This window comes from Hippoglossus stenolepis, chromosome 8 (assembly GCF_022539355.2).
Source record: "Hippoglossus stenolepis isolate QCI-W04-F060 chromosome 8, HSTE1.2, whole genome shotgun sequence".
NCBI classification, from domain to species: Eukaryota; Metazoa; Chordata; class Actinopteri; order Pleuronectiformes; family Pleuronectidae; genus Hippoglossus; species Hippoglossus stenolepis.
This window is the reverse complement of record NC_061490.1, coordinates 22,369,287-22,383,567: the sequence shown is the minus strand read 5'-3', so window position 1 is coordinate 22,383,567 and position 14,281 is coordinate 22,369,287. Positions and strand designations below refer to the sequence as shown.

At 40.2% G+C, this 14,281-nt stretch overlaps 2 protein-coding genes across 3 annotated transcripts; one reads left to right on the top strand and one right to left on the bottom strand.

Annotated features, from left to right (window-relative positions):
* The first annotated feature begins 2,348 nt into the window (after positions 1 to 2,348).
* On the top strand, positions 2,349 to 6,935 carry LOC118113141 (ETS1-related protein). Of its 2 annotated transcripts, none has more exons than XM_035162548.1 (8): positions 2,349 to 2,482; positions 3,245 to 3,326; positions 4,560 to 4,649; positions 4,735 to 4,809; positions 4,892 to 5,041; positions 5,134 to 5,373; positions 5,799 to 5,917; positions 6,099 to 6,935. In XM_035162548.1, exons 1-8 carry the CDS (start codon positions 2,429 to 2,431, stop codon positions 6,381 to 6,383), a joined length of 1,095 nt encoding a protein of 364 aa, XP_035018439.1. In that variant the 5' UTR covers positions 2,349 to 2,428; the 3' UTR covers positions 6,384 to 6,935. The 2 variants fall into 2 exon arrangements, with proteins under 2 accessions (XP_035018439.1, XP_035018438.1); XM_035162547.1 differs by having other exon boundaries at positions 4,527 to 4,649.
* A 664-nt stretch (positions 6,936 to 7,599) lies between these two features.
* On the bottom strand, positions 7,600 to 14,193 carry LOC118114032. Its single transcript, XM_035164222.2, has 9 exons — positions 13,608 to 14,193; positions 12,722 to 12,747; positions 12,407 to 12,607; positions 11,445 to 11,661; positions 10,721 to 10,746; positions 10,242 to 10,606; positions 9,356 to 9,546; positions 9,101 to 9,262; positions 7,600 to 8,197 (listed from the first exon to the last, which is right to left on the bottom strand). Exons 1-6 carry the CDS (start codon positions 13,855 to 13,857, stop codon positions 10,481 to 10,483), a joined length of 846 nt encoding a protein of 281 aa, XP_035020113.2. The 5' UTR covers positions 13,858 to 14,193; the 3' UTR covers positions 7,600 to 8,197; positions 9,101 to 9,262; positions 9,356 to 9,546; positions 10,242 to 10,480.
* Between the last annotated feature and the right edge of the window lie 88 nt (positions 14,194 to 14,281).

Below are 14,281 nucleotides of genomic sequence, written 5' to 3'. Positions count from 1 at the left end.
GTTTTACGTTACAGAATTAACGATGCAGAAAAGATTCGCACTACATTTTACGGGGAAAGTATTTTTTTTTCTCTACTCAACTTTTACATTTGTGTTTTATTTATATTTTTTTAATTAAATTAAGTTACATTATTAAGCATTTTAATGAAACAAGATAATTTCAAATCAAATCAAATCAAAGTTCGTGCCTTTTGCTCCATGTTAATTCAACCTGGTCTGACCCACGGGGCTGGAGGTGGATTCCTGAGCTGATAGTTGCTGCAGACAGTTGTTAATCACTTCACGTGTTGTTGTGTAACTTTATCCTGGTTGTGTCCTTGTCTCCCAATCACGACTCTGCTCTCCCACCGACGCGCACGATTTCCCCCGGCTCCACTTTTCCAGATGTGTGTGTGTGTGTGTGTGTTTGTTTATACAAGGCCCTGGACTCGCTCTTATCTGCTGCGGCCACTCACGCTGTGATTTCAGACTTTCTTCAGCGAACACTTGGCTGAGTGTTTTTTTTTTTTTTTAAACGGGCCATTGTTTTGTCGAATGGTTTCTAAAGATACAGAGATTTTTCTTTTGCTGCCACCTCATTAAAAACCGACTGAGTGAGCTCTGATTTCAAAAGGCTGCACTTGATCTCCACCCAGACTGAGACTCACAGACAATAACAGTCAGAGAATAAAAATACACTCTTGTTATTCTTCCTTATAATCAACACAGAGCTGGAGGACATGAGCAGAAAGACCAGGTCAAGATAAACATTTTCATATCAGTCAATATTGATCAGTATCATGATAAATGTCACATTATTTGAAGTTTGAAGTCTCTTTTTTTACTTTTGGCTTGAAAATGACCCACATTTCAAACTATTTATTCATTAATTTACTTCCATAACAGGTTGTAGTACCACTAAAACTTTTTTTGCGTATGCTGTTGCCTGTTTTTAAATAGATGTTGCAGTTTCCGTAATTTTCTGTTGATTAACTAGTTGAGCTCTTGTGTTTTAAGATTAAGATTAAGCTTAAGATTCGATTAAGAGTTTTCTTTATTTCTTTTGTGAAACTCTAAACTCCAAAGATACTTTATTTACTTGGACATAAAACTTTAAGGATACAAACAAATCATCACATTTGATAAGTTAGAAGTGCACAATGGGTTTATATTAACAACAAAAGTAATTACCGGTTATATTAATTATAACTCTCACTCCATTTATCAGCTCATCCACAAATCAAGCAGTCAAATACAAATATATGAACATGAACTTATGTAAGTCAGAACGTTGGAAACATGAATCCACAGTATCCAGATGTTGCCATTTAAAATGTAGTGTAGGCTAACAATGTATTAAAGCTTATATTTTAGTATCTTATAGTTTATATACGCAAAGGTCTGAATTCCACATTTTGTTCATGCTTACAGTGAAATGAAGTAAATCAAACCCCTGCAGCAAACAGACATTAGAAGTTATGATTTTACCAAATAGCAAAGGAACTGTTTTACTTCTCAAACTTAAAAAAGTGGTGTGTGTGCAAAAGTGTGGACACCCCACTGAGTCAGTGTTTAGTAACAGGAAGCAGTAAATGGTGGATTCTTCAGCGTCTTGAGCGATTGCAGGAGTTTGGCTTCCAGAATTAACCGAATCTATTCTTCCCCACATTTTGGTTTCCTGGCTGCCACCCAACCTCACAGCAGAATATTTCCACCCCACGTCCGACAGATGAGTCATTATGTTACGTGCCACATGAAAAGTAAATCAAAATGTGACTGTGTTTGAATTCGATTTGATTTGATTTTAATTTAAAGTCAACAAGATATTGGATTTGCCCAAATGAACACTTGCAACTATATTTTACTTTTCTTAAAACAACTTTTTTTAAATTTATTTTTATCATGCAGGGTTTTCCTTTTTTTTAATCTCCATTGTATTTACTAGTAAATAAACCAGTGAGTGTTTTTTTTCAATTAATGAATGTTTGGTGGTTATAGTGTCACATGAAGTTAAAGTGGATGAAATAAGAAATAAATACTTGTGTATAACAATTTGAATAAAAAAACTTTTTATCTCATTTTTATTTCATGTCAACAAGATATTGAAGTTGCCCAAACTTTCACATACAACTGCATTAGACTTTTATTTACATTTTCTGGAATTTTTCTTTCTTTATTTCGCAACTTAAAGTAAACTAGTGAGTGTTTTTTTCTTTTTTATGAATGAATGTTTGGTTGCTGGGAAGGGGGAGGGGGGTCTGACGTCACTTCGTGTCAAACAAAAGCTCGAGCTGCTGGTCACGACGCACGGCGGTCACGCGCCCCTCCCACCCCACTGTAGCCTTTATAACGGGACTGCGCGCACACTGACCACTCTGTCGTTAAATCATAACACGTCTTAGAAACTGCAAGAAATCTAAAGAAGAGCAGAAGAAGAGGACAGAGAGTGATGTACTGGGACACCATCATCAAACCTGCAGACAGAGCAGAGCCCAAAATAAAGGTAGAGCTCCACTTTAATTCTATTTATTTATTTATTTATTATTTGAAGAAGAGAGGAAATAAGAAAGAAAAAAGTGTTTTCATCCTAAACTGTGATGTAGCTTAAATTGTTTTTAATAAAATGTCACAGTGACTAAAAGTAAATATTAGGAAAAAAATATATCTTAGATTTAAACTGATATTTTAAATTAGAAATGAAACATTGAATCAGAAAAATTATAACTGACAATTCAAATAATTGCAAATAGAAGCCCTTCTCTTTAGCAGACAAGTCACCATGTGGCCCCCAAACTCCCAGGTTAAATACCTTGGTTCTCAAAGTGTGGTGTGGGGACCCCAATGGTCCTTAAGGGGGTTCCACAGGGGGTCCTTTATTTTCCTCTATAACTTCATTCATAGGTAACACACTGACCTAATGTATGAATACTTTGCTCCTGAATTTCAGGCCATTCCTGTAATAAAACACCAAAAAGTTAAAATCTTGTCAAATGGGGGGGTCTATCTGGGTCAATGTAGGGGTCCTTGATGAGTAAAGTTTGAGATCCACTGCTTTTAGGGTCGCAGAGCCAATATTAACATTTGAGAAAGTGGTTTCAAGTGATTTTTGCTCAATAAATGTTCTGTTAATTGATTAATGAGCTCTGTGGGGGGGGGTCTCTCGGGGCCCAATAACTTATTTTTCCAGCTGGGGTTGTTGCCTCTGCTTCTCCATCTTGAAATCAGAGCTGATGAAAGTAATGTTCACACGTCTCTTTCAACACAGATGGAGATTTGCCAGACTGGATACTACACAGAGGACTTCAGGACGCAGGAAGTGCCCGCCGGCTTCGACTTTACATCTTATGGTGAGTTTTTAGAGAATCACTGGACTGTGTGATGTCGCTGTATCACAAGTTAAACCATCAGGACTCTTCTCTCTCTCCCCCCCCCCTGCTGGTGATGATCAGAGAATGAATCAGTGATGAGGACAAAGTTAGTTTTTTTCGCCCTCAGTGTTTGTGCGATCTGTTTCCTCTGAACCTGAGCAGCTGAAGGACAGAGGAAATATTTTCCGCAGACACTATCATCACATCTGTCAGAGCTTTCTGGCCGAGACCTTGAGAGTGGGGGGGCCCCGGCTCCAGCCCAGTGTGAGGATAATGGGGTGCCGCCATGTGTTTGTGTTGGTGTGTGTGTGTGTGAATGGGCTGAGGTGGACAAAGACGGAGAGAAACAGGGTGGTCAGGTTAAAGACACTCCCCGTGTCGCACTCCCCTGCCTAATCCTTTCCTCCAGACTTCCTCCTCAAACAGATTTAGAGCCCCCCCTTCCCCATCCCTCCATCACTACTCTGTCACACACCCTCCGCTGGCGTTTCCTCCTCTCTCTTCCTACCCCTCCCTCCCTGGTTTCCTCCTCAGAGCTGCCTCCATCCATTGAGCTGAAAAGAAAAAAGCAGCAGGGCTTGAGTGCCTGGTGCTGATTCGACAGTAAACAAACTGGCTTTTTCTTGTGTCAACTTCCACCGTAAAGATAATAACCCAAACTGACAAATCCACCTCTTTTCTCCCCTCTTTTAATGACTGTTTCCTTTAGCTGAGCTGTAATCAACCCCCAGTTTATAGGACCATACCAATGATTTTGCATTTTCTAGCAAATATTACGATGTAGTAGATTCTACTTGCATCGACTTGGAAGTTGCTTGAAACGTGGAAGTTAGCAGATTTTATTATTATAATTAAGCTGTGAGCAGGAGTTTGTTAGAAAGGTTTTCCTTGGTTATGTGTTCAGTACCCTGAAATCAGTAAAAACATAAAAAAATTGGATCCAGATCTGAGCCAAAATTTAATGGGTTCTTCCCGGACTCATATCTCATCCTTCCACCAAGGTCCATTTTATTCCGTCCAGTAGTTTGTGCGAATTCTTGTTCACAAATATAACCTCATGTATAAGCACCAATATGATAAAAGCACAGGTATGCTCCTTTACTTCTTCTGTCCTTCCTCCATCATCATCATCATCATCTTCCACTGACTCCATCTGTCTGTATTATGTTTAACCTCCAGACTACCCTGGTGAAGAGCTGTCTTTTCTGTTAGACAGTAAAGCGCCCGGGCAGCAGCAGTATCCAGCAGAGAGCAGCTACCCAGAGCCGCCAAAACCATCTTCTCATCCTTACGACACCAAAGGTAAAACCTCAAAAATAAACCCACAGTATCTCATGTTGTCGGTTTTATTTTGGCTTTGATGACAATTTTCTCTCTCTCTCCGCAGTGAGCACCAGTGACACTGCTCTGTTCAACCTGGACTCGTATCAGGAGTTCAACTGGTGGAGCTCTTATCCTCATGGTGAGTCTCTGACTTATACTGTATATAAAGTCCCTTTTTAAAGGACCCTCTTTTTCTGACCAACTTTCTTTGTGACGAGCAGATGGGCCGGCGGTAGATCAGCCACAGACTGGGTACCAGGAGTCTCCGCAGACATATCAGAGCCTGGTGCCCCAGGGTGGACAGTTCAGCCCGGCCATGGAGGGCAGCCACAGCCCCTTCTTAACCACAAAAGCACCAAACACGTTACAAGGTAAGACATTGTCATTTATGGTAAGACAAAGAAGAATAATCACGGCTCCCAGTGGGCGGATCTGTAAAGTGTGAACCTTCTCTCTGTCCCAGGTGAGATGGATCAGAGCTACTACGACTCTGACGGACAGAGACATTCGTCGTCCTTCTGGCCGGAATACCCATCTCCCAGCTTCGCCACCCCCCTACCTCACCTGCCCCCGGCCTCCTGCCCCACAAACTCCAGCCCTCAGTCCTCAGAGCCGTACTGCCCCCGTGTGGCCAAACGCAAAACCCCACACCATCAGAGACCAGACCGGGAGGGCCATATGCCAGGGATGTCGGCCTATCCAGGTTAGAATATACCATTGTATATATTCACCCAACTTTGAGGTTCTTGTACTTTTTTACACTCGATGCCACATTTAAATTGATATGAAAAGTATAAAATATGATGCATTGTTATTGATTAGTGTATTAAGCCGTAAATTAGCTTCCTCTGTGCTAACAACTTTAAAATGCTACTCACAGATTATGGGATTCAATACATTATCCCATTAATAATAATTATTCAGCAGTATAATATAAGTATAAGACTATTCCTCTATATTTTTTCTTTTTGGATGCTGAATTAAAAAGTGTTTTTTTGCTGCAGTGCTAGTTGAATATTTCTCCAACATCTGATTATTACAGGTTAATCAAATCTCACATGTTGTTTTATAATCTACTTGCCCTCTGTAACCAAATTAATCTGTATATGTATTCATTTATTCATTCAGGTTCTGGTCCAATCCAGTTGTGGCAGTTTTTACTGGAACTACTTCTGGACTCGGCCTGTCGTACCTTCATCTCCTGGACGGGAGACGGCTGGGAGTTCAAGATGTCCGACCCCGCTGAGGTAAGGACAAATTCTGTTGTGGTTGCTGGACAAAATGCCAAACTCGAGGCTTCCAAGTGGCCGTTCACAAACCAATGGGTGACCTCACTGTGGGTTGCCCCTTGGCGTAAAACGTTGTTCTTCCACCGCTGTGTTTTTCTGAAATATAAACGCACCTAAGTAGTTTTTGTTGATCTTACAGGTGGCCAAGCGCTGGGGCCAGTGCAAGAACAAACCCAAGATGAACTACGAGAAGCTGAGCCGCGGCCTGCGGTACTACTACCACAAGAACATCATCCACAAGACGGCAGGCAAACGCTACGTCTACCGCTTCGTCTGCGACATACAGGGCATGCTGGGAAAGACGGCACAGGAGGTCCTGATCAGTCTGAACGTTGTGCCCACACACACCGAGTCGTGGCAGTGCCCCGGGGCGCCAGCGGCGGTGACGTCTGAGCACAGCAGTGAAACATGGGCACCTCAGTAGGAGATGTGGGGCTGGACTGGTGCTGCTGGCTGAGAGTGACCAGCCCCTTTGACAGAGTACTACAGACTACAAAGTGAACACTGGCTCTTTAAGTGGCGATGTGGTCACAGTCAGACCGGGAGCCAGTTTGTAGATGTTGCATTTCAGGGAAAAGAAATAATCAAAAACTCATAAAAGTCACAATGCATCAGTCTTTAAAGACAATGTGTTAGTCTCTGTGAAATAATAAGTCTCCTAATACCTGACTCATAAACATGAAGCTCCTTCACCTCAGGGCTAAATAACTGCAGCACAGGGGGCATTCTTAGCACAATGAATAGAGGCCATATCTTCATTCGTCGTGTTTCTGAGGAGGAACTGATATGTAAATAGTGTTTATAGAGACCCATATGTAGAGTTTTGTGCATTTATATATTTTTGTATGCAAAACTCATGTCTACCTCTGTTGCTGATCAGAATAACATGAAGTGAGATCACTTGCAGGCAGCCACTGTGAAGGTTTTAGCCTGTGTGATGATTGTTTTGTGTAAATAAACTGTATATAAACATAGATCTCTGTGTAGAGTCTCATTCTTATTTAGTATTCTGCATTTGATTATGAAAATATATGTTTCCTCAATTTAACTTTCATCTATCCTAAATTGACACTCTCTTACAAGGTACTGTTTATTACAGATTAAGTGCCGCTATTAATAGTTGATACAACATTTACTGATGTTTTATAGGTCAGACATTAACAAGAGCACCTATCGGGTTGCCAGGTTGTGTAAAATCAGCATGGCTCTGTTCTCGTCTTTTTAGTTGGCTGTATGATTTATGAAGTCAAAAAGTTAAAAAACACATTTCTCTGCATCATATACAACTATATAGACATGACCTGGTCCTGAGTCCTCCTCCTGATCTGGATAACAGGTTCTTTCCTGACCAATAACGCCCCCTTCCCCTAAATTTTGTAGTAATAGTCCAGTAGTTTTTGCATAATCCTGCTATTTAATAGACAAACAAACACAGATTAAATCATAACCTCTTTGTGGAGGTAATCAACCAGTGTCATTGAAGTACAACACGTATGATCTCTTCAAGCAAGTGAACCTTATTGCACCACACTGAATGAACCACTCACCAAGAATAGTGTCATCACGAGGAGCATCTACAGAAACTGAAGGCCTCAGTGTTTTGTAGTTTTTTTCATCCATAAAAAACTTTCATGAGTCGCTTTTCCTCTGTGGCTTTAATGAATGAATTGAATCAGTCACCGACAATTTTACAATTTTAAATCAACAGGCTACATTTGCAGAGTACAATTGATAAAAGATAAAATGACTCTACATTTTAAAAACAAGAAAACAAGTAAGAAGACCACAAGTAGAGAAGATGTTTCCATCTATGTCCAAGCTACAATTAGTCACTGAATCATTTATCCTCATGATGCATTTTTACATGATCTTTTCTCAGCATAGGGTAAGCCCTTTAGAAAATGCTCCCTCAATAAATGGCTTTGGATGATTGTACTTGTATCTAACGAGGCAGACAGATAAACACATGGATAGATAGATAGATAGATAGATAGATAGATAGATAGATAGATAGATAGATAGATAAACACATGGATATATAGATAGATAGATAGATAGACAGACAGATAGACAGTGAGATAGAGAGATAGACAGATAGATAGAGAGATAGAGAGAGAGATACTTGATTGATCCTGAGGGAAATTTAGAGTATGCCACAGGAGCCTCCAAAGAGGATTTTGTCAGTAATGGAGAAGACAGGATTGTTGTGCCCTCCATCAGGTCCTGTTCACCTTGGGCCTGCAGGTGCAACAAAAAGGAAACTGCATGAGTGAGCCGACCCTTATAAAACATGGTCAGGGACATTCTAGAGACTAAACTGCAATTTCTTTCACCAAGGAGAACATTTGTTGAGAAGACATTCCAGTTGAACACAATTAATACATAAAATTTGACCGAATATATCCACGCAGTTTTTAACATTCCCCACACAAATATGCAAAATATACTAAACAGCCTGCAACAAGTGATAATGAGATGTGTTGCTCTGGAGCAGATGTGTTTTCCTCTGGAGCAGCAGTTCACAATGAAAAATCTGAGATAGAAGATTTCTTTAAGCAAAATCTGGAACATCATAATGTCTAGCTACCATTATTGGTACTGAATATTAGATATATCAACGTTTGTGCATTGTCAACAACTGACTGTCCCATCAAAGTAAAATGCAATAAAATGTTCAATACTTATTGTCAGTTTTCACAATGAACTGAAGCGATTTGTACTCTCTTAAAAAATAAAAGCTCTTTTCTCATGTCACATAAAAAATTAAATACATAATAGAAAGCTTTTTTTTAAATGTGCATCTTAAATAAATTCCATCTCACTCGCTCACTGCTCATCGGATTTATGGGTTATTGTTCTGGGTCTGGATCCAGACTGGTGTCTTCCTATTAGTGACCTCTGCTCTATATGTTAATGGATTATCCATTTAAAAGATAAAATAATGAATGACTAGAGTATAACTTAAAATCAATCCACTGTTGGGAGAAAGTATTTAATTCATAGTGGAGAGATGAATCAAATGAAAGACATTTATTGTAAAGTTATTTATTATAAAACGTGCAGAATACAGATCTCCAGTGCACTAAATACACAGATAGTAGAAGAAAGCACAACTAAACTTTCCCAAAGTACAACACATACCTTGAGGAACTGGCATACTGGTCTATGTTACTCCGTCTGTTCCTGGTTGCAGTGGCAGCTGCACCCTGCTCCTGGTCACGCTGTAAAATGTATCTGATGGCTGCGTCCATCTTGGTCCCAGGACCACAGGTTGACTTCATTCCTCGGAGGAAGTGGACATAGCTGTGTGTGTAGAGGGGAGAGCAGTGGCCTGTAATGTCTGCTGATGCACCAACAACACCATCTAAAGCTTTTCACTCTTGAGTTTTATCAAACCTGATTCTGTCCTTGTCCTTCGACTCATACAGATCCTTCAGCGTCTCCGTTTCGTGACGACCAAAACCAACGAGGGCCACTCCCTTTTTGCCTGGCTGGAGGGATCTCTCTTTGGCTCTATCAACCCCACGATGAAATCTGACTTCTCCCAAAACCTCAGGGTAAGGAATCGCGTATTTAGTCAAGGAAACCTTCAAATAAAAGAAGAGTTTGTGTCATATATTAAAGCTCTTTCTATGCAATTCAAGTTTGCAAACAAACTGATTAACAGTTTATTCACATACATGCATACATTCACAACATAAAATTCAAAGACAGAACAGTAAGAAAATTGATAAAGATTGGTATCAGTGTCCAATTCACCACTGGCAAACAAAATAAAACCACAAAGGAATAATATGTGAACAGTTCTCCCAATTTGTTCCTTTAAGTTGTGCAAGGCACTGCCAATAGCTTAAGAGCTAAGGCTACGAACATCATGGAGTCTAGACTATGCTGTTCTTTAATTCATTTTTAAAGCGTAGAGAAAAAATAAACCTCTGATCTTCTCAGATCATGAGCAGCGCCTGCTGGATCAGCAATTAGAAGTTTCAGACAAATTCCTGGATCTGCCCTTTTATCCACATCCACACTAAGATTGAATGGGTTCATCTCACCCTCCACTAAGTTTGGTGGAAATCGATTTCGTATTTTTGGTTTAATTCTGCAAAATGAAAAAACAGTAATAAACTTGCCTTTCCTCACAGGCCTCTCTTTTGGACATTTTATTTTCAATCACGTATTCTCCAACTATTCTCCTAACTTTAGCTGAGCTCTTTTTTTTTATATAAATAAATCCTGCTTCAAATGTCAGTGTGGCACAGCATCTCATCTTCCTCTGCAGTACCTTTTGGGCCGTCATTGGACTCTGGCTCACTGAGTGCTCTCCCTCCCTCTGGTGGTGAGCCAGCAATCTGGCAGCGTAGCGCACATCATTCTCCAACAGCCATTTGAAGTTTTGACCTTTGTACTTGCCAAACTGCATCACATATCTGCTCAGAAGGAGCCTGTCGTTGCCAGGGTCTCCGCCCTCAGAGAGAACGTGAGCCTTGGCGTCAGCCTCCACCTCCTCTGGCTTCTTCATCTTCACAGGAGCACCTCCTTGTTGAGCAGCTGCAAAGCAGACTGCCCGGCTGCATAGTTCTCAGCCTCCTGTGAGGGCTTTGTGTCCAACTTCCCGTTAGAGGTCTTGCGAAAAATGGGATCACCTTTCTAAAGAAGAGAAAGAAAAATCAAAACCAAAACAACCCAGCAATGTATCTTTATTAATGACCAGCCACCTGTGATAGAGAATCTCTGAATATCACTGTGTGATGTTGAACTTACGTCCACACAAGCTTTGGTCTTTGATTCTGTAGAGAAAGAGAACAGGGTTTTAAGAATATTGTTATTTTCTGACTTTGACTTTCTTTTGACTAGAGTGCAACTGGTTTATCGGTTGGTCAGTAAAAATGGTCAGTTATGAGCCTTTCACAGACGGAGCGGTACCAGGGTTTATATTTGCTGACAGCTCTGATATGAAAATTTTTATTTGACAGAATAACACTCAGACAGAGACTCTAACTGTCTGACACACTACAAACCGCTCATCGATGTGACAGCATCATTTCAATCTAACGTTAAGTCTCCCTGACAACTGCCATGTACTCGTGTCATTGAGATGTTCAGGGATCAATACAATGTTTACAGATATGTTCATACAAAAAAGTCAATTTATGTATCTTTACATTTTAAAATGAGGTTATTTACTTAATTCTAAATAGTTCTATATATCTGGTTGTATTTGTGGTTTCTTTTATTTATAGTTGTTTGTAATAAAGTTTATGGTTAAACTGTAAAATATCAAGCTTCAGTTACGTTTCATTGTTATATGGGTTTTTTTTGCATGATAATCCCGTACTTTCGCATCGACTACTGATGATGTAACGGCTTCTTGAAGGGCTGTCCCTATTCGTAGGGGAATATTTCAACCACTACCCCTTGTGAATCTGTTTAAAGGGGAAAGATAACCCTCGAAAACAAGTGGTAGGGGTATTGGGTTTAGACTCACCCAGTGTCTCAGCCTCCTGGTTACAGTCCATCAGCCTCAGTGTCTCAAAAGCCACTTTAAGAGCTCCCAGTTCTGTGCACTTAGTAACCTGGACGTCTGCGATCTCCACAGGACTTTTCTTCTCCACCTGTCTGCGACTGATCTTTGGCTCGTCCCTGCGGTTCCTCAGATGGAAACCAAACCTCTCCAGGTCGTTACTGCTCAGACTCTCCTGCGCCTGCAAGACACGTGTGCTTATGGTAAGGAATCGCGTATATAGTCAGAGTTTGTGTCATAATTAAAGCTCTTTCTATGCAATTCAAGTTTTCAAACAAACTGATTAACAGTTTATTCACATACATGCATACATTCACAACATAAAATTCAGAGACAGAACAGTAAGAAAATTGATAAAGATTGATAGCAGTGTCCAATTCACCACTGGCAAACAAAATAAAACCACAAAGGAATAATATGTGAACAGTTCTCCCAATTTGTTCCTTTAAGTTGTGCAAGGCACTGCCAATAGCTTCAGAGCTAAGGCTACAAACATCATGGAGTCTAGACTATGCTGTTCTTTAATTCATTTTTAAAGCGTAGAGAAAAAATAAACCTCTGATCTTCTCAGATCATGAACAGCGCCTGCTGGATCAGCAATTAGAACTTCTATAAAAATAAGTTTCAGACAAATTCCTGGATCTGACCCTTTATCCACATCCACACTAAGATTGAATGGGTTCATCTCACCCTCCACTAAGTTTGGTGGAAATCGATTTTGTATTTTTGGTTTAATTCTGCAAAATGAAAAAACAGTAATAAACTTGCCTTTCCTCACAGGCCTCTCTTTTGGACATTATATTTTATTTTCAATCACGTATTCTCCAACTATTCTCCTAACTTTAGCTGAGCTCTTTTTTTTTTTTATAAACAAATCCTGCTTCAAATGTCAGTGTGGCACAGCATCTCATCTTCCTCTGCAGTACCTTTTGGGCCGTCATTGGACTCTGGCTCACTGAGGGCTCTCCCTCCCTCTGGTGATCAGCCATCTCCTCTTGCTTCACCATCATCACAGGAGCACCTCCTTGTTGAGCAGCTTTTAAAGGAAACTTCCCGTCTGCATAGTTCTCAACCTCCTGCAAGGGCTTTCTGTCCAACTTCCCGTTAGAGGTCTTGGGATCACCTTTCTAAAGAAGAGAAAGAAAAATCAAAACCAAAACAACCCAGCAATGTATCTTTATTAATGACCAGCCACCTGTGATAGAGAATCTCTGAATTTCACTGTGTGATGTTGAACTTACGTCCACACAAGCTTTGGTCTTTGATTCTGTAGAGAAAGAGAACAGGGTTTTAAGTATATTGTTATTCTCTGACTTTGACTTTCTTTTGACTAGAGTCCAACTGGTTTATCGGTTGGTCAGTAAAAATGGTCAGTTATGAGCCTTTCACAGAAGGAGCGGTACCAGGGTTTATATTTGCTGACAGCTCTGATATGAAAAAATTTTATTTGACAGAATAACACTCAGACAGAGACTCTAACTGTCTGACACACTACAAACCGCTCATCGATGTGACAGCATCATTTCAATCTAACGTTAAGTCTCCCTGACAACTGCCATGTACTCGTGTCATTGAGATGTTCAGGGATCAATACAATGTTTACAGATATGTTCATACAAAAAAGTGCATTTATGTCTTTTACATATACATATACATACATACATTTTATATCTTTACATTTTAAAATGATGTTATTTACTTAATTCTAAATAGTTGTATATATTTGGTTGTATTTGTGGATTCTTTTATTTATAGTTGTTTGTAATAAAGTTCATGGTTAAACTGTAAAATATCAAGCTTCAGTTACGTTTCATTGTTATATGGGTTTAATACGGACTCCATTTCTGCCAATACATCCCTTTCACCTAAATCTTACACACTGGACCTTTAAGTTTTATTTATGGAGCTGCTATGAGTTATTAACTAGCAAAAATACACATGAATTCAAAATCTAATGTGTGTCTCTGAACAAACCTACTTTATAATACGTCTACTACTTATAGTAGACTACTCTAAAGATTGAGACAAAAATCTAAACACAAACCATAACTTGGGCGGGCTGTCAATACTGCGCCTTCTTTTGGAATCGTCCTTATCTGACCTTGCTGTGACATGAATTAGACTCACCCAGTGTCTGAGCCTCCTGGTTACAGTCGATCAGCCTCAGTGTCTCCAAAACCACTCTCAGAGCTCCCAGTACCGTGAACTTAGAAACCAGGAGGTCTGCGATCTTCACAGGACTTTTATCCTCCACCTCTCTGCGACTGATCTTCGGCTCTTCCCTGCGGTCCCTCAGATGGAAACAAAACCTCTCCAGGTCGTTACCGCTCAGATTCTCCAGCGCCTGTAAGAGACGTGTGCTTATTGTGCGCGACATCTCTCAGCAGCCTGCACGTTTTGTTTCCATAGATTTGATTTAAAGAGAGATCGTTTCGTTAAAGTGAGATTTTCGCGCGCTTAGTTTGAAGCGAGGTCAAGCGGAAGTCCAACATATCGGCAGACTGTAATTGGCCCGCCAATGAAGATGCCTTCAATGCCATCGGAATTTGGATATTTTTACGGCATTCCTTGAAGGGATAGTTCACCCAGAAATTTAAATTCACTCATTATCTACTCACCACTATGCCAATGGAAAGGTGCGTGAGGTGTTTGAGTCCACAAAACATTTTGGGAGTTTCAGGTGTAAACAGTGTTGCAGCCCAATCCCAAAAAATGTAAGTAAATAGGACTTCTGTAAATCACTGGACTGATATTGGTATTTCCGACAGCACGTGAAGGCAGCACACTTCATTCACTTTCAC

Excerpts from the sequence above, each read along its gene's own strand:
- LOC118113141 (XM_035162547.1), top strand. The coding sequence starts at position 2,429 with ATGTACTGGGACACCATCATCAAACCTGCAGACAGAGCAGAGCCCAAA. Across the intron at positions 3,327-4,526 it reads CTTCGACTTTACATCTTATG|ACTACCCTGGTGAAGAGCTG; the intron begins GTGAGTTTTTAG and ends TTTAACCTCCAG. Across the intron at positions 4,650-4,734 it reads TCATCCTTACGACACCAAAG|TGAGCACCAGTGACACTGCT; the intron begins GTAAAACCTCAA and ends CTCTCTCCGCAG.
- LOC118114032 (XM_035164222.2), bottom strand. The coding sequence starts at position 13,857 with ATGTCGCGCACAATAAGCACACGTCTCTTACAGGCGCTGGAGAATCTG. Across the intron at positions 12,608-12,721 it reads AGACCAAAGCTTGTGTGGAC|AAAGGTGATCCCAAGACCTC; the intron begins GTAAGTTCAACA and ends TCTCTTCTTTAG. Across the intron at positions 10,747-11,444 it reads CCAGGAGGCTGAGACACTGG|AATCAAAGACCAAAGCTTGT; the intron begins GTGAGTCTAAAC and ends CTTTCTCTACAG.